At 40.5% G+C, this 19,977-nt stretch overlaps 1 protein-coding gene across 1 annotated transcript in view; it reads right to left on the minus strand.

Moving 5' to 3' along the window:
* slc38a10 (solute carrier family 38 member 10) overlaps nucleotides 1-19,977 on the minus strand; it is a 129,656-nt gene that overhangs the window by 52,904 nt on the left and 56,775 nt on the right. The window contains exon 11 of the mRNA XM_072558580.1: nucleotides 16,111-16,264. Within this exon, the coding sequence (XP_072414681.1) occupies nucleotides 16,111-16,264 (154 nt within the window). The remainder of the gene's footprint in view (nucleotides 1-16,110; nucleotides 16,265-19,977) is intronic.

Below are 19,977 nucleotides of genomic sequence, written 5' to 3' on the forward strand. Positions count from 1 at the left end.
GGAGTTATGGTTAGAATGCCAGGTCTTTAGGAATTCCTGTGCGCATCTCTGTTTGGACTGTTCTAGGATGGAAATGTTGTCCTTCTTCATCTATATGTAAGGATACTAGTGATATTGGGTCACTAGTGACCAATTGGTGGCTAACTGGTGTTCACGTAGCCTGGTGGCTAGTTTTCTGCCTGTCTGTTTAATATAGCGTTTGTTACAGTCCTTGCATGGTACTGTGAATAGCACAAGAAAAATACCTACACATCATATTCAAGAAGAACAGGTACCCAATAAACACAGTCCACCAATTTCTCAACAAACCCAAACAAGCAGACACAACACACCCAGACACTCTAGCCACATTACCATACAAAGAGATCTTTGAAATGACTTCCAAACTACTCAGATCTCTTGGCATCATGTTAGCCCACAAACCTACTAACACACAAACATGGCTGATGAACCTGAAGGACACTATACAAACAACCAACAAAACAAATGTCATTTACAAAATATCATGCAATGACTGTAACAAACACTACACCAGACACAGACAGACAGAAAACTAGCCACCAGGCAACATTAACACCAACTAGCCACCATGATCCACTATTACTAGTACCCTCCCGTACAAACGACGGATGACATCACTTCGACTGGGAATACATACCCATCCTAAGACAGGCCAAACAGAGACATGTATGGGAATTCCTAGAGTCCTAGCATTCTACCCAGAACTCCGTCAATAAACACATCAATTTAGACCCCATCTAAATCTTCTGAGAAAGAGAATCAGAAATGATATCACCCAACTTAAGAGATCAAGACACACAAAAGTAGGACATAACAGGAGCACTTCACCAGAGGCTCACAGAGGTTACCTAGTATGGTGATGAAACGTCTGCAAACTACTTTTCCAGCTCAGCAAGCAAACTAACAACCTGAGCATACAGCAATGTCTGATGTCACAGAAGTGTGATATCTTCTCAAAGCAGTTAATGAAAATCAAACATCCTTTTACAGTTGTCATTGCAGGAAGTATTTTAGTTCATGTGTCTCAATATTGGCACAGTTGGTATGGAAATATTTGTTTAAGTCACGAGTGAAGAGTTAACACCTGTCAAGACTTAAGAGGACACATTGATATCCCCAAAACAGAATAAACATTATCAAACTTTATAAATTAAACAATGCCTGTTCCTATAAATTGAGTTATGCAGACAGGTTAAAATATCGCTTTCTACTATCAAAACAATGGAACACTGGTCATTGAAAAGTACACCCATTTTATTCTCTTAGATCAGCTTTAAAATTTAATTGTTTGCTCCCTGACATCCATTAAAAATCTAAAAATCCTATGCAAACAGTTACGTACCATACAACAGAATACTATAAACACTGAAATATGAAACAGGAAATGTGGAAATACTCAACAAGTCAGACAGCATCTGTGGAAACATAACCAAAGTTAATGATTTAGCCAATTACATCAATCTGAAACTTTAACATTTCTGTCTCCACAGATATTGCCAGACATTGAGTATTCTCAGCATTTTCTGTTTTTCTTATTGGTACTCAAAGTAATTCATTACTCCTTTATCCTTTAACTCTAAAATTTATTCATATTATAACAAGGACAATCTATTGATTTCACAGGAATACAGTCACTGGATTTGTACGTGTACGCTGCCAAGGCTAATATCTGTCTGTGGCACAAGCACTGGATTTATGCACTGTGAAAATGGTAGGTTTCTGACAGCAGAAGAGCTATTACAGATAAAAGGAATAAGGCGCTTAGCTGTGTTCAGAACTGATAATTGCTATGGCATTGACGCAGGTCTTGTATGTAAACCAGATTGATCTTTGATACAGTATGCACCTATTTTTGGTTAAGTATGGAAGTGTCAAAGCATAATTTTGCAAATGGAAATATCATGCTTGTCTATCACCACTTTAGCAAAGAAAAAAAATGTGCATACAAACAACTAAATACAACAAAATGTTCCAGATTTCCATTAATGAAATGAGACTTAACACAAACCACATTCACTTCTGCTCTTTCACAAGAAAATAATTAGATTCCCTCAGAGAACCTCAGGAAATGTCACGTGAAAAGATTTGGATACAATTAACATAGTGACAATTACTGCCACATCTCGTACAATTATCACATTAAACATTACCATCATTATGCTAAAAATAATCAATATTTAGTCTCATCAGGGCTGGTTAATTTGGTAATAAATTATTGTGACAGCCCAATGTTAGGATAATCCCAGGGCGCATGTTTTATATTTGCTCCTTTTGAATGCAGAATTGGAGTATTTTTGCATCAGGAGAAACAGGACACAGATGGTGAAGGTCAAAGCAGGGTCATATCACACCTGCTTAAAAAGACCTTGTTGACAGACTTTCACCGGGGGGGCGGGGGGGGGGGTGTTGGATCTAAAACCCAAGTCTGACTTAGACCTCACTATGCATTCAAGTACATTTAGGAACAGCTACACCAACAAACTGGAGCAGGTCTGACTGGTAATGATTCCTGGAACTTAGACTGGACTACTAAACATTGTATTCTTCTTGATTTTTTGGGAACATTTGATACATTAATTCAGCAATTTGAAGAAACATTATATATTGTAACTTAACAGATAGTTGAAAAATATTATGATGGATTTGCTCTGAAATAACTCCACAGAGGCCAGTGTCCCGGCACCATGTCACCTGTTAGTTATAGGAGGACGGTTCTCAACACTGATCCAGCTCCCTCAGAGCCAGGTCTCAGCGTGAGGATGTTGACACTCCTGTTTTTAATCTGTCAGTCAGGGCTCCCTGTTTAGACCAGATTAACAGCACCAATCAGGGAACTCATTCTACAAGTCCCATCTGGCTGACCTCATTACAATCACAACATCCCTCCCACCTAGCCTGAGGAAAAGGGCTTTTTGTGTGTGTGTGTGTGTGTGTGTGTGTGTGTGTGTATTTCCTCCTGGGGTGTTTTAGCACTAGGTCAGGTTCCTCCAACCCTGCCTCTGATACGGATGGGGTGTAACACAGTTTGCCTCTTGCGTCCGGAGCATCTAGGAAGAAATTGGTTTTCCTCCTCAGGCAGCAAAGATATCAAGGCTGCAACATCTGCAATGTGCATCTCAGAATCGAAGGTGTCTTCAATGCTTGATGGGGAGGGAGAACCAATGGGTTTCAGAACAGTCGGCAAGGCAGTCGCGTTTTTGCTCCCACACGATTTGCAGCTTTCACATGGTCCACGTGCTTGTTCAGGATTGTTGCACCTACCCAAGCTTCACTGGACCTGACCTCACGTTGGCAAGGTCTCTTACCCATGCAGGACCATTATATTGGTTCTCACACCAAACCTCGTTCCCTGAGGTAAAATGCCTCTCTCTCTCTCAGCGGAGTTGTGTATCTGGCATTGGCATTCCTGATGCTGTTTCACCTCTCTCTCACTCCCCTCTCCCAAGATCTGGTGTAGAGTCTTCTCCCCATTAGCTAAATGCTGGAGCTAATGCTGCAGATGCATCAGAGGTTGTCTTATAGTTAAGGGTCCAGGACAGTTTGGTATCTAATGGAGCTATAGGCTGTTTCATTGAAGGCAGATTTAAAGTTTAGATTGCTCATTTTGACACACCATTGGATGAAAGGTGGTATGGAGCTGCCCTTATATGTCTACTACCATTTGACTTTAGGAAATACTCAAACTCCCTGCTGGTAAATGATGGTTCATTACCTGTGACCAACTGTGGAGAAGGATAAAGAAGATAGAGAACATGGGGAAATAAATAATGCCATCTTGAAATAAAGGGGCTGGATGTCTTAAAATGTATAAAGGTGGATAAATCCCAGGACCCAATCAATCAGATATACTCTAGCACTGTGTGAGAAGCTAGGGAAGTGATTGCTAGGCCGCTTGCTGAGATATTTGCATCATCAATAGGCGAAGTGCCAGAAGACAAAGTTGGCTAACATGGTGTTACTATTGAGGAAAGGTAGTGAGGAAAAGTGAGGAACTGTAGACTGGTGAGCCTGACATTAGTAGTGCGTATGTTGTTGGAGGGAATCCAGAAGAACAGGATTTACACATATTTGGAAAGATACAGATTGATTTGAGGCAACATGGCTGGCTTTGTGTGGGGGAAATGGTGTCTCATGAACTTAACTGAGTTCTTTGAAGGATTGAGAAGGATTGATGAGGGCAGAGCAATGGAAATGATCTACATGGACTTCAGTAAGGTGTTCAATAAGGTTCCTCACGGTAAAGTAGATAGCAAGGTTAGATCACATGGAATAGAGGGAGAACTAGCTATTGGATACACAACTGGCTCGAAGGTAGAAGACAGAGGATGGGGTGATGGAGCTTTCCTTTATTGGTCAGAGAATTGAGTACAGGAGTTGGAAGGTCATGTTGCGGCTGTACAGGACATTGGTTAGGCCACTGTTGGAATATCGAGTGCAATTCTGGTCTCCTTCCTATCGCAAAGATGTTGTGAAACTTGAAAGGGTTCAGAAAAGATTTACAAGGATGTTGCCAGGTTTGGAGAATTTGAACTATAGGGAGAAGCTGAACAAGCTGGGGCTATTTCCCCTGGAGCGTCGGAACCTTAGAGGTTTACAAAATTCTAAGGGGCATGGATAGGATAAATAGGCAAACAGGAGATAAATAGGAGTCCAGAACTAGAGGGCATAGGTTTAGGGTGAGAGGGGAAAGATATAAAAGGGACCTAAGGGGTAACTTTTTCACGCAGAGGGTTGTACGTGTATGGAATGAGCGCCAGAGGATGCGGTGGAGGCTGGTACAATTGCAACATTTAAGAGGGTATGTGAATAGGAAGGGTTTTGGAGGGATACGGGCCAGGTGCTGTCAGGTGGGACTAGATTGGGTTGGGATCTCTGGTTGGCCCGAAGGGTCTGTTTCCATGCTGTACATCTATGACTCTAGAGGCCTGTGACCAGTAGTGTTCCACACTGACTGATGCTAGGTCCACTGTTTTTTGTCATTTATGAAATGATTTAGAGGGGAACGTAGAAGGTATGGTTAGTAAGTTTGCAGATGACACCAAAGTTGGAGGTATAGTGGCTGGCAAAGGAGGTTACCTCATATTACAATGGGATCTTGATCAGACGAGCCAATGGGCTGGGAAAAGGCATATGGAGCTTAATTTAGATGAATGGGAAGTGTTGCATTTTGGAAAAGCACATTAGGCAGGACACATACACATAATTGTAAGGTCCTAGGGAGTGTTGCTGAATGAAAAGAGTCCAGGTTCATAGTTCTTGAAAGCGGAGTCACAGGTAGGCTGGTGAAAACTGCGTTTAGTATGCTTGCCTTTATTGGTCAGTGCATTGAATATAGGAGTTGTGAGGTCATGTTGCAGCTGTCCAGGACATTGGTTAGGTCACTTTCGAAATACTGGTCTTCCTGCTCTCGGATAGATATTATGAGATTTGAAAGGGTTCAGAAAAGATTTGCAAGGATATTTCCAGGATTGGAGGGTTTGGCTATAGAGAGAGTCTGAATAAACTGGGGTTATTTTCCCTGGAGCATTGGAGGCTGAGGGTGACCTTAGAGATTTTTAAAAATTGAGTGGCTAGGATAGGGTAAATAGACAAGGTCTTTTCCTTGGGGTGGGGAATTCCAAAACTAGAGAGCATAGGTTGAAGGTGAGGGGGAAAATAAGTGTTAAAAAAAGGGACCCAAGAGGCAACGTTTTCACACGAGGGTGGTGCATGTGTGGAAAGAAGCTGCCAGAGGAAGTGGAGGAGGCTGGTACAATTACACAATTTAAAAGGCATCTGGATGGATATATGTCAGAAGGTTTGCGCGGAATATGGGCCAAATCCAAGCCAATGGTATTAGGTTTAAGATATCTGGTTGGCACGGATAAGTTGGACCAAAGGGTCTGTTTCTATACAGTCTATCTCTATGACACTTCCAGGCAACCACATATTGCAAAAAAATGCACGGAGTTTTTCTATCGCCATCCCAGCATTTGACAAATAAACTCTATGCATGCTCAGTTCCTTTGAGTTGGCACCCACAATGACCAAGATGACGGATCCCATGAAGAGTCTTACAGAGTTGACATATAACAGAGTCCATGGTTTACCTGGCCATTCCAATGAACGTGGGGGAGCTGCTGGCAGTAATTTTGTCCTTGTTGATATTCAGCTGATTGATAGGACAGTGCCCAAAGTCTGAATCCAATCCTGGCAACCAGACATAACCTCTTGCCATCATCTTAATTATGGAAACCCCTGGATGATCCTGGTGGAGTTCAGTCAGTATTGGGTGGTGACCACTGCTTGAGACAATCACTCATTCCCCAGAATGTCATCTAGCACTGTGACATGGTATCTCAGAATCAAAAGACTTAGATTCTGGTTGTGACGACCCTTTGGTTTTCTGCTAACATCACTAGCTGTTTTTGTTTTGCCAAGACTGGATCTTTCTGCATCTGAAGTCTGATATTGTCAGCTGTGATTGGAAGTATGTCCAGAAAGTTTAAAACTGTTACAGACTCTTATAGTCAAGGTACCAATAGCAGTGCATTTGCCAGTTCAATGAATCCATATTTGCTACTTGGCTTCCCAGTGTTTCAACTTTTTATACGCACTTAGCATTCAAGCCCACTGCTGAATTCGGTCTGAGGCAATGAACAGCACTGCCTTGATCTCTTTCAGTAGATCCAGCAGGGGTTTCTGGTCCATTACTGTTACAAATTTACATCCATAAGTGTATTGGTGGCATGCCTCATCCCCAAATACTACTGCCAAACCTTCCTCCTCTACCTTGGTGAGTTTACGCTCTGCACGAACCAAAGTCCTGGGTACACATGTTGTTATGTGTTCCTTTCCATTGGGCCAAGTATGAGCTGCTACTACTGCAATGCTGTAGAGTGAGGCATCACGTCAATACCAGATCTCGCTTGTGACTGCATTGTGCCAACACCTTAGAGGATGCTAGCTGTTTCTTGACTTCCCTGACAGCTATGGCTTGGCTATGTGACCATTTACAAGGCTGGCCTTTTTTTTAAAAAAAAAAGAATTGATGCAAAGGTGCCAGGATGAAGGGCGGGTTATGTATGAACTTTCTGTCACAATTCACCACCCAAAGGAAAAACCGAAGCTACGGTACAGACGTGGGTGCAGGGGCACCTTCGATTGCCCTCACTTGATCTTCCAACAGGTGTAACGTGGTCTTGTCAGCTCTGTAACCCAAGCACATCTATTGCAGTATCTGGAACACACGTTTTTTTTTTCCCCCTTCTAAGGTAGACACCCTCCTGGGAGAAACATCTAAGGACCACATTCTCCAAGTGCTCCTTATTTGTCGTCTTGATTATTAGCATATCATCTAGATAAATGGCAACCTGGGTAGACCTTGTAAAATGCTCTCCATCGTCCACAGAAAAATTGCCATTTAGGGTATTGTCAGCCTGTGCAGTCTCTTATATTGGTACAAATCCCTATGGATATTAATTTAGCATTCTTCAGGAATTCAGGAGCCACACAACTGCAAGTCTGTGTGGTTCCTGTCCAGCTTCGAGAAGAAGCGCTCCCCCACAAGCTTTGCATATAAATCCTCTAAGCAAGATACTGGGTAGTTATCCAGCTGTGAAACACGGTTTACCGTTTGTTTAAAACCTTCACAAAAGGCAAACCGACCCAGCATGCTTCACAATCTGTAGGACTGGTGCAACCCACTCCACTAGTTTGATGATTCCTTCACTTTCCAGACTTCTGATTTCTGCCTCTACTTTTGCCGAAAATGTTAATGACACAGGCAGGCCTTGCAGGTGAATATGCAAGGTGGCCTTGGCCTTGTTTCCTGGTGAATATGTAAGGTGGCCTTGGCTCATTTAATACTTCCTCAACCTTCCTAAAAAAAAAATTTCCAGGTATTTAATTAGGACTTCACTCAGCCAGCCATTTTCTAATCAAAAAACATTGAGCCAATCTAGTTGAATCTTTCTCAACATATTTCATCCTATTAAGCCTGGGCCCGCGCCTTTTACGACAACCAGTGGTAATTGAACCAGCTGCTTCTCATAGCAGACCGGAACCGAAGTTGTACCCATAATCTGCAAAGATCCCTGGTACAGGTTCTCAGTCTAACGGAAGTCTTGCACAAATGCAAGGATTGGAGTCTAAAGCGGATTTTGCTAAAGACTGGTTCTGAAACGGCCACACCAGTTTCAACCTCCAATAGAACCAGGCGACCATTTAACCTGACATTTGTTTTATTTGGTCGAGTTGGATGTTGCTAAACAATTTCACTGTTCCAAATCAAATATAGGTGGACTTTCCAGAATGTGCACTCATTTGGATTCTGACTTATGAGTTTTCTTACTCAATTAGTGGGATCCTTTTATTGGCTCAAGTCCACATACTGGCAGCAACTACGATGGCTTGCCAGCCTAGATCATGAAAAAATGTTAACTGTTTGGCTGAGGCATGAATGTGGTTTGTTTTGGAGTTTTGCTTCGGGCTTACCTTAGTCCCTTAGTTCAGGATAAGTCCTGAGTGAGGCTGTGCAATTGCCTTCACTCAAGTGGTGTTCCCTAAGCTCAGCTGGGCTGGCAAGGGTGACCACTTCCATCAAAATACCCTGCAACTCATATGCTCCATTTGCCACATTTTTCAATGATAAAGTCAGTTGCAGTGCTTGTCTGAAGTCCATATGGGCTTCAGCTAGTAGGCACTTTGCATGGTTACATCATTAATCCCAGTATCCCATCACCAAGTCACCCTTTATTTATATGTGGAAAGTCCTTGAGATTGATCCAGTTTCCTCAGAATGAGCAAGCTCTCAGTGAACTGAACCTCTGATACTCCTGTTTACATCTGTCAGCCAGGGTGCTCCTCTGATTATACCAGAATAACAGTCCCAATCAGGGAACTCACTGAGATCTACCTGGCTGACCTCATTACATTCACTACAGGCCCAAATATAATTATTCATAGTTTTTGAATAATTACACATTTTGATCAGTTTAAACTGCTATAAGTAATTTTTGAACTATAGATAAGGCAGATGAAGCAACATCTATTATGATGTCATTCCTGAAAAATCTCAGATTTGCAGCTTGCAGATTTTGAAGTCTGTTGAATCACTTCTCAAGCCCTAAATTTGGGGATAGAAAACTAAAAGCGCATGACTTTTGCCAAGTGCTTTTATTCTATTTGACAACACCCCAAGTACATTTTCATGGGAGGAAAATCTACTAAGTTCCTTAAAGCAAGGCAAGATCGCAAATTTAGCCAGAGTGGATATACAATTTCCATATTCATTTGATGGCAGCTAAACTACACAATGTGATCAGCTGCAGAGAGAAGAACACAAACAGATGTAATAGACTCATTGCATGATCTTGTATAGTGTTGGCATTATCACTTTACTTTCATCAGTTTACCATTCAAGAAGTTACATGAAGACACATTAATGGATCTAAAAACAAAAAGTCAGCACTTAATAAATTTATCCACTGTTTCACCTTCAAGGGAAAGACTGTATAAGTCCATTTTTACCAATTAAGTAGAACCGAAGTGATGGCAGAATCTGCAAATGATTATGTTTTTCATCTTGATTTCAGCATAATATTTTGAAGGAGGCAAAGTGAACACTTAATATTGACTGGAAAAGGGTTCAACACTTTATAGTGATGTCACTGACACCTATGTCTGCAAACAAATATTCTTGAAGCAAATGTCCATCATTCATGATTTTACTGCATCTTCTTCACTGTTTGTGAAAGGGAATTACATTTTGGACTTTACAACAGGGTCCTAATTTCTGTTTCTCTTTAAAGACATGTTTATATATAAGTACACAAATGGTGTAATCCCTCATTGGGACTGTAATGCCAGTATCAATGACCCCTAAAACAAGCTCAGGTTATCAATGTCGTGGGATTTCCACAATATTTGTCTCAAATGAGATGGCCATAAACCAATGGAAATGTGTCTTATTAAAAATGAACAAGGAAATCATCGCACACATATTAGATTACCACAAATCTGGGAATGGGGACTAAATTAGGTTAGGATATGCGGTCAGCATGAATGGGTTGGTGCTGTACCTCACAATGACTACCAGACAATAGTCTGTATAGGAATACCAATCATGGCATGGGTTCTCATCACTGGTATTTGGACCCACTCCTCGAATATTCATTAATCTATAAATATTTTCACTAAAACTGGTAATATTTAGAAGTGGAATAAAGTCATTGTTTATTGGTTCGTCTAGCAGTATACTGATCATCATAAAGAAATGCTGACATATCAATAACAATTTAGATAATCCATAGCATGGTACGAATGAATTTTGCCAGCTGAATACATCAGAAACAGAAATTTGCAAAAAAAATAAACTAGTATTATGGCTTTTGTGAAAAAGAATAATAATTTGAAGTCACATTGCTAAAAGGAGGTTACAGCAAGTTGAAATTTATCAAATAACTAATAATCCTAGCATTAAATTATGAGTAACTACCAATAAATTACAAGTAATTGTTGAACTTATTTTGTACATTTTCAAATTTATCCCTCAAAATAAATGTTAATATGCTCAAACATTTTATTTCAGATTTCCAGCATCTATAGACATTTGCTTTTAAGTCAATAAACCATGTACTGAACATTGTGCAGTCCTGCATTAATAGGGCTTTGGAATGTCAAAGTAATTTAGTGTACCTTAGTTGAGTTGACCTTAAATTATTTGCCAGAAAAATGCAGTCTATGGCTAAATAGAAAAAAACGCTTTATTTTTGAATAGGTACTGAATTTCAGGTCCTAGAACAAAGTGGCCAATTTCTGCATTAACAAGTAACAAGATTTCTTGTATCAGAATGGACTAATTGCCTAACCAATATTTCCTTCAATCTGCAGACCTGACAGCCATCAGAAATATACATTGCGGGCACATGCCATGCAAAAGCAATGTTCACTTTAAGATACATGTATGCGCAATCTTAAGGGTACCATGCAGTGCAACAAGTTGGATAAGCATGGTAAACAGAAGTCAGAGGACAGACTTCATGCAAACATCAGGAGGTTTGGTTACATTTTGCTAATACAACAGCTTCGTTGAAACTTCGAATTGAATGCAAAACGGGAGACCAAAATAGATGTAGCTAAGTTCATTTTACATGCTTACCATTATACATATTTATGGCAGTTTATTCCTAAATATTACCTAACTGTTATGGACCAGACCAACCTCCCCTCAAATGTATCACAGAGGTAGCTGAGATCCTAACTTTTACCTTGTTTAAAGATGAGTGTAAGGTAAGATAAGCTGCAGAGCTGGGCTGAGAGGCGACAAATGGAGTTTAATGTGGAAAAGAGAGAGGCAATTCACTTTGAAGGCGTAACAGGAATGCAGAGTACTGGGCTAATGGTAAGATTCTTGGTAGTGCAGATGAGCAGAGAGATCTCAGTGTCCTTGGAAGTTGCCACCCAGGTTGATAGGGTTGTTAAGGCGGCATACAGTGTGTTAGCTTTTATTGGTAGAGGGATTGAGTTTCCAAACCATGAGATCGTGCTGGAGCTGTACAAAACTCTTGTGTGGCCACATTTGGAGTATTGCCACATTTGGAGTATTGCATACAGTTTGGTCACCACATTATAGGAAGGATGTGGAAGCCTGAGAAAGGGTTTAGAGGAGATTTACTAGGACATGGACTGGTATGGAGCGAGGATCTTACGAGGAAAGGCTGAGGGATTTGAGGCTGCTTTCGTTACGACGAAGAAGGTTGAGAGATGACTTAATTGAGACATAAGATAATCAGAGGGTTAGATAGGTTGGACAGTGAGAGCCTTTTTCCTCGAATGGTGATGGCTAGCACGAGGGGACATAGCTTTAAAATGAGGGGTGACAGATATAGGACAGATGTCGGAGGTAGTTTCTTTACTCAGCGTAGTAGGGTGTGGAATGCACTGTCTGCAACAGTAGTAGACTCGCTAACTTTCAGGGCATTTAAACGGTCATTGGATAGGCATATGGACAAGAATGGAATACGTTAGATGGGCTTCAGATTGGTTCCACAGGTTGGCACAACATTGAGCACTGAAGGGCCTGCACTGCGCTGTAAAGTTCTATATTCTATATTATTTTCTAGGCACAATTTAATTACTCATGTTACTCCCCTCTAAACAAAACATTGCAATACAGTTAAAATCCAATAAAATAGATTGCCTCACATGCCATGTTTCTTCAGTCTAGGAGTGAATACCAAGAGAATATTCTGGCAGAGACAGAGAGAATTCAAGCTTTTTGCTGTCGCAGAGAAAGATGAATGGCTTCCACAGGCAAGTTCAAACCCCAGCAACTGCTGAAAGCTAAACTAAAACCATGGTTCTATGGGAAACTGACTCTACTCATTCATGCTGCTTCCATTGTTCCAACTTTTAAAAAAAACAGAAGGCCTCACCAATGTTTATTGACTTGCAAGAGACAGCTCAGCAACTGTGGCTCAAAACCTCTTCAAAAAAGACAGGACAAAAATACACTTGTTAAAGCCATAGTATCATCACATCCAGAAGCAGTAACAAAAACTTGTAGTTTCTTTAAAATGCAATGGGAATCTGCAATTGTTTAAAACAATGTGCCAAACCTTCTAGTCTTTGAATATTCAAAGACTGAATGCAGGACTGAAGATATACTTAGAGCACTTGTGGAAGTCCTGATACATGGGCCCACATTAGAAGTGGACAGACTTAAAATGACAATCCCACTGCTCCTGAGGATCCTCTGCAAATGTCTCCAACTCTGAAGAGTCAGGGTACCAGACTGTTTCAGTGTACTTAGCTGGGCAGTTACCCAGGGAAGGTTAGACACATTACACATAGTCTAACACTTCAGCAATTATACAACAAACCACTCAACACTCCCAATAATATACCATTATCAATTCCAAGTCCTACTGCGTAACCCACCAGCCTCACTCACATACCACCAACCTCATCCATCAATCCCACCTGTCCATTTATTCACCCACAGACTCATCCAATCACCTCCTCGTACATTCAATAATATTCAGACCAGATCTTTAAATTTCAAAAATACCAGCTCGTGCTGTAAAAAGGTATACATTTTCCCTCCCACTTATTCCACTTAGCAGCATTCCCAGAGATATCCCTGGGATAGGCAGAAATATTGGTTAATGTAAACTGAAGATTCTGGACCTGGAAGGAATGTTAACAGGAAGTTGATTCTGAAATCATGAGGTCAGAACTACAAACAGATAACTTGAAGATAACTTGAACTCATGGATAAAGACCAAAGAGTAGTCAGTATTTCTGATCAGCAGAAAATGAGAAATAAGTTTTTGAAGGCAATGTGTGACCTGGCTAAATATGGACTAGAAAAAAAAAGTAATGAGAATAGTTTGGAGATGTGAAAGAGCTTGGTGTTTTCCCACAGGCAGGCAAACTATAACCAAGAGCATTATGAACATACTTACCAGCATAAAATCAGCAGTGGGAGTGTTATTGGTTGGAAAAGGAACTCGATTTATGAATATTTATTAGGAACAGGAATAGAAAATTCACCATCAGAACCCTTGTGACCTTTGGGGGAGAAGGCTTATAGAAGTACGTCTTATTGATGACAACTGTGGCCATGAAACCTAGAGGTGAAAGCTTTTATTGGATAGAACTCCTGAACTATCCTGCGTGAATAAAGAATAAACTACGGAAGTTTAGCAACAGACTGCCACATTTATGAGGGTAGCGATGGGGATGGTTGTGGTTGGGCAAGATTCATTTTCACTGTCACTATTTAAAATGCATTTTACTTTTTACTTAGAATAATAATTCATCTGTTAATTCATGCAGAAATTGTATACATTCCAATTTGTGATAAAAGTAGAAACTAAAAGGTGTAATTTTTTAAAAACTTATTCATGGGATGAGGGAGTCACTGGCTGGACCAGCATTTATGGCCCATCCCTAAATTACCCAGAGGGCAGCTAAGAGTTAAGCACTTTGTTGAGGATCCAGAATCATGAATGGGGCAATCCAGCAAGGATGGCAGATTTCCTTCCCTAAAAAGGACACTAGTGAAGAAGATAGGTTTTTCATGACAATTGACAATTGTTTCATGGTCATCATTCGACTCAGGTTTCCAGATTATTGTTGAATTCAAATTCCACCATCTGCCAATCAAACCCAGATCCCCAAAACATGATCTGGGTCTCTGGATTAACACTTTAGGCCATCATCTACCCACGTTTCTTGTTGGAAATATCTTCATGTGTGGAGGGGTCATTTCGTAATTCTGGGTAGATTGGTTTATGGTTTCCCACAGGCATCATAAAAGTATTTGTCAATTGCATTTAAAAATATATTAAGACAGACTAAAACTTTGACTTCATAAGAATTGAGGGTTAAAGAAGTCGCCTGCAAAGCAGCATCAGATCATTCCAGAAATCTGCCATCAAGTCAACATACTCCATTGTCGAGACCCTCACGATTTTTCTCATTGTTTTTGTTGAAATAGTGAAAGGAAGTTAGGGCTAGTTGAATTTTGCACAGCTGTGCATTTAAAACTGAAAGAACAAATGCATTGCTGGTGTTGGTGATTTGCCTTGATTTAAATGCATCTACTTATCAAAGGTACTCTCCAGACTATTAAATAACGTACGATGCCACGTGCATGGCTGGTAGCTGGTTAGATGTTGAGTTAGTTAAGCATAGGAGGACCATTGTTAACCACAGAGAATACAGTTTAAGAAAACAAAAATGAGGGAGAAAACTGATCCTGACTGATTATGGCAAGGAGGGAGGAAGCTGATCCTGACTGGTACGGCAAGAGGAAAGTGTGATTCTGAAAGCTGACAGACTAGTTTCTAGCCAAAAAGAACTGTTCAATGTTCTATGAAGAATCCCAGTCTGTAAGAAATACATCGATACTTCTTGAAGTCTCTCATATTATATGCAAGTTGTATCAAGTATAATCCAATCCAAAGGGATTGATACTAAACTTGTAATGTCAGAGATTTTCTTTTGATATCTGAAATATTTTATCAAATAGTATCTGAGCCATTATGGATTTATCTTGTAATTATGTGTACGCCCTCAATATTTGCTCCAGCTGAATTAACTAAATTAATCTAAAGTTAATCACAGTTTGGGTTTCGTGAATCCACCCTAAAATGTTATAGCATACAATTATTCTTAATCCTGTTACAAAGCATGCAACACCAGTCTGCAAAGGGCAAATTGCTGGCAAAACTACAGATTCCAGGTCCCAACAGACAATGACAGGAATTGATAATATAATAGTTTTGTAAGAGAATGGTTCTGTAAAATATCTAAAAGTGTAGCAGGCTCCTAATTGTTTTCTTTAGATTAGGCTAGTACTTTTCAGTGCATGCTATTTTAAAAGTAATGGAAATCTGTCACTATTTCAGGAAGAGAAAATTACAAGAAGTTCACACTGATAATTTCTGGAAGCTAAATAGAATGTGTTTTATCACCAATTGCTGGAAAATGTGCATGTATACACATTATCAATATTTTTCAAGAGTTCATTATATCTATAATTTTGGTGCAACATATAAACATATTAACCAGATACTCATCTGCATTGCTCCTCACCAATTCTATCTGTTGGCTTTTCTTCTCTATTATGGAAGGATCGGATATCAATAATCAGCTTTGTTAGAACCATGAATGCACCTAGCTCTGTACTACTAAGTCAAGAACAATTGTTGGGAGGTGTCAAATGATGGATAAGTTTAAAGGATAATCATCAGTTATTCAAAAATACTTAACTCAGGGCTAAAGTACACACTATCATTGCTGCACCCAACTGAAAAAGCCTTTCTGGCCCGTGTGTTTCATCTCTTCAATTGGAGAAGTGTAAATTAGTTCTTTTAAATTGTTAGTAATTAGTGAATCCCAATGTCACTGATTTTCCTTTGAAACATCTTAGATTTATACAATCTGTGTGTTTAAACGTCTTATCCAAATAATTTCTATTTCATTTCAACTAAGCTTTATTTGCTGCTCATCCATAACATTGTGCGTCACTCTTCTCAGCTGAGGTAAAACAAGATTAAACACTTGAAAATCACCAATTCTCTCCATTCTCTCAATTACCTGATATTTTCTGTTGGGGGTCCCCTTCGTTTTGTAGCTTCTCATGGTTAATATCCTGAAGTGGCTTTTCAGGTGTCACTGATTGGTCACTTGTTGCAGTCAGCGTTGTAAATGTGCTGATCACCAGAATAACGAGACCAATACAGAGAATAATCTGTAGAAATTCAAATATATCAACAAATATGTAAAATTCACCAGCTTTTTTAAGCATTTAAAAACAAAGAAATAAGAACAGGAGGCGGCCGTTCGGACTTGAGCCTACTCCATCATTCAATAGCATCACGATTGATCCAACATTTATGTCCACTTTCCTGCCCTTTTTCTGTAATCCTCAATTACCCTACTGATCAAGATTTTATCTCAGCCTTGAACACACACAAAGACTATCCTCAAGCTCTCTACAGCCAGATGTTCCAAAGACACTCAAGCCCTCTGAGAACAGATTCCTCCTCACCGCAGTCTTAAATTGGTGTCCCCTTATCCTGGGACTGTGCCCTCTGGTCTTAAACTCTTCCATTAGGGGAAACATCTCTCAGCATTTACCCTGTCAAACCCCTTAGGAATCTTATGCTTCAATGAGAACACCTCATTCTTCTAAACTCCAGTGAGTAGAGTCCCAACTCATTTAGGCTTTGCTCATAAGACAATTCTTTCACACCTGAGATCATCCTTGTGAACCTCCTCTGAGCTGCCTCCAATGAAATAATGTTTTCATAAATAAGGGGACTCACCAGCAATTTGTACAGTTGAAAACTTCCCTACCCTTACAATCCAACACCCTTGAATGTTTTATGCAAAATGGGATATGGCTATAGTTAAATCCAATAATAGCCAATGTTTAATTAGCCATTTTCAGTCATAAAAGCATCTATCTTCTAAATTACGGAACACACATTAACAGTAGGATACATGATCCTTATTTGATCAAAACCATTGATTTGTTTATTAATTTGATAAATTAAATAATTTGATTCCAAAGCAAGACGACCCTATTTAAATAATGTTGCCTACTATAATAAAGTAACTGCAAATTCAAAAAATTCAGCACTTAAAAGACAAAGTAAATAGAGCAGACTCTGAAGCCATACTTAAATGGAGAATCACAGCTCAAATAGTCAATTTTCTATGTCACCCTTCCGCATTCAAACTAGCAGGAATTGCAATTTTTTAAATTGCCTATACAGGTATGATTCAATAGTAAACACAGAATGCCACAGAAATTCAGCCAGTCTGGCAGAATCTGTGGAGAGAGAAAGAGTTAACATTTCAAGCCCAATGAGAGTCTACTTCAGAACTAACAGGTCCAAAGAGTCACATAAAAATGATAAGCATTTGTCTGTTCACAGATGTTGTAAGACCTGCTGAATTTCTCCAGCGATTCATTCTTTTTTTCACATCTCTAGCATCTGCAGTAATTTTATTTATATTTTTAATTTTAAATCAAGTGATCAGAATCTTCCCAGGTACTGAATAATATGGACAAGAAAATTGGTAACATTGCAGGAGATTGGCAGTCAGGCAATTTTGATGCGGAGAACGAAAAGTATCATCTTTGAACCAAGTGTTGAATACAGACAGAATTCTCACTGGTGAGTGGAGGGGGAGCCTATTTGTATCCATTGATTTCGCATTCCCATATCCACGCGATAGAAATTAAATGACAATTCCTTACATGTAAAAGTGCGGTGACCCAGTGATTCAAGCTCGCTACTTGCTTCTCTGGCCCTTACCTTGGACAACATTCACCAATATGCTCCAGGGACTGAAATCATACTCTCCATGCAGAATATTGAAATCAAACACATACTAGTCTTAACAGACCTTCATGCCACATGTCCGTTAGTTCTGCACTTTAGAGTTCACTCGTACCTCTCATTGTAATGCTGCTGTCAGGTCCATTTGTACACAGGGAGAAGTATCCAACACATGGATTGGACCAGCTCATTTTCTCTATAAGCACTCACTCACTTTGCACCTTAGATCCTCACAGCATCTGTCTTGTCTTTTTGCACGATACACCTTCAGTCCATAGGACTACAAGATATAGGAGCAGAAATTAAGCCATTCAGCCTATCGAGTCTGCTCAGCCATTCAATCATGGTGGATAGGTTTTTCAAGGAGAAAGTGAGGACTGCAGATGCTGGAGATCAGAGCTGAAAATGTGCAGCAGGAAAAGTGCAGCAGGTCAGGCAGCATCCAAGGAACAGGAGAATCGACGTTTCGGGCAACAGCCCTTCTTCAGCCCTTATTCCTGAAGAAGGGCTGATGCCCGAACCGTCGATTCTCCTGTTCCTTGGATGCTGCCTGACCTGCTGCGCTTTTCCAGCAACACATTTTCAGATAGCTGGAAAATGGGGTTGAAAAACCTATCTGAAAATGTGTTGCTGGAAAAGCGCAGCAGGTCAGGCAGCATCCAAGGAACAGGAGAATCGACGTTTCGGGCATCAGCCCTTCTTCAGGAATAAGGGCTGAAGAAGGGCTGATGCCCGAAACGTCGATTCTCCTGTTCCTTGGATGCTGCCTGACCTGCTGCGCTTTTCCAGCAACACATTTTCAGATAGGTTTTTCAACCCCATTTTCCAGCTTTCTCCCTGTAACCTTTGAACCCCTTGGCAATCAAGAACCTATCTCTATCTTAAAACATACTAAATGACCTGGCCTCCACTGCCTTCAGTGGCAATGAATTCTACAGATTCACCACTCCCTGGCTAAAGAAGTTTCTCCTTACCTCTGTTCTAAAAGGTCGGCCCTTTTCTCTAAGGCTACGCCCTCGGGTCCTCGTCTCACCCGCCAATGAAAACATCTTCCTGAAGTACACTCTGATCAGGCCATTCAGTATTGTAAAAGTTTCACTCAGATCCCCCCCTCATCCTTCTAAACTTCATCGAGTATAGTCCTAGAGTCCTCAAATATTTCTCAGGTTAAGCCTTTCATTCCTCGGATGTGAACCTTCTCTGGACCCACTCCAGAGCAAATACTTCTTTCCTGACATATTGGGTCCAAAATTGCTCACAATGCTCCAAATGTGATTTGACCAGAGCTTTCTAAAGCCTCAGAAGTACATCCGTGCTTTTACATTCTAGTCCTCTCCATATGAATGACAACATTCTAATTGCCTTCCTAACTACTGACTCAATCTGCTAGTTTACCTCGAGAGAAACATTGACAAGGGCTCCCAAATCCCTTTGCACTTCAGATTTCTGAATTTTTCTCCCAATTTAGGAAGTAGTCCATGCCTCTGTTCTTCCTACCAGTCAGAGCTTAAAGGCTCACAACACTGTCTTGTCTTTCCTTTTGTCACAGACACAAAGCCAGGCAGTTTATCATGGTTTTCAGCAGCCATCAAACAACAGGTGGACATGTTGCTGTACTGCAGCAGACTACATCAATCTCACATCTGCATCATGCACCAGCTCTGTACACAGCAAACGTACTGGGACATGGACACTTAGCTGATGCACACGCAAAGTCTAAAGTGGCTAGTTCTCAGTCAGAGGATCCCAGCACAAGGACAGCCTCTGATAGCAATCTAAGGGTGTGGGCATAGTCAGTCAACCGCTTGGGACAGTCAGGATCAGAATCATATCGTCACAGGGCACAAGGTGACAAATGTCAGGTGTCAATTTCCCTTTGCCCAACATGTCCACAATGATTGATAGGAACTATAGTGGACAGTTCCGGTTTGACCTGGCGCATTTTCAAAATGGTGGCAGCATTGGGAATCTCAGTAGGCCCCAGCACTCATTAGTCTTTACGACCAAAGCAAGTAGGAAAATAAAAGCGCGGTACCATAGAAGTGTAGTGCACAGACATTGAGGCAATTTGGGAACATAGCGTGAAAAAGCATGCTGACTTCATGGTGAGAAA

Source organism: Chiloscyllium punctatum, chromosome 39 (genome assembly GCF_047496795.1).
Source record: "Chiloscyllium punctatum isolate Juve2018m chromosome 39, sChiPun1.3, whole genome shotgun sequence".
Classification (NCBI taxonomy): Eukaryota; Metazoa; Chordata; class Chondrichthyes; order Orectolobiformes; family Hemiscylliidae; genus Chiloscyllium; species Chiloscyllium punctatum.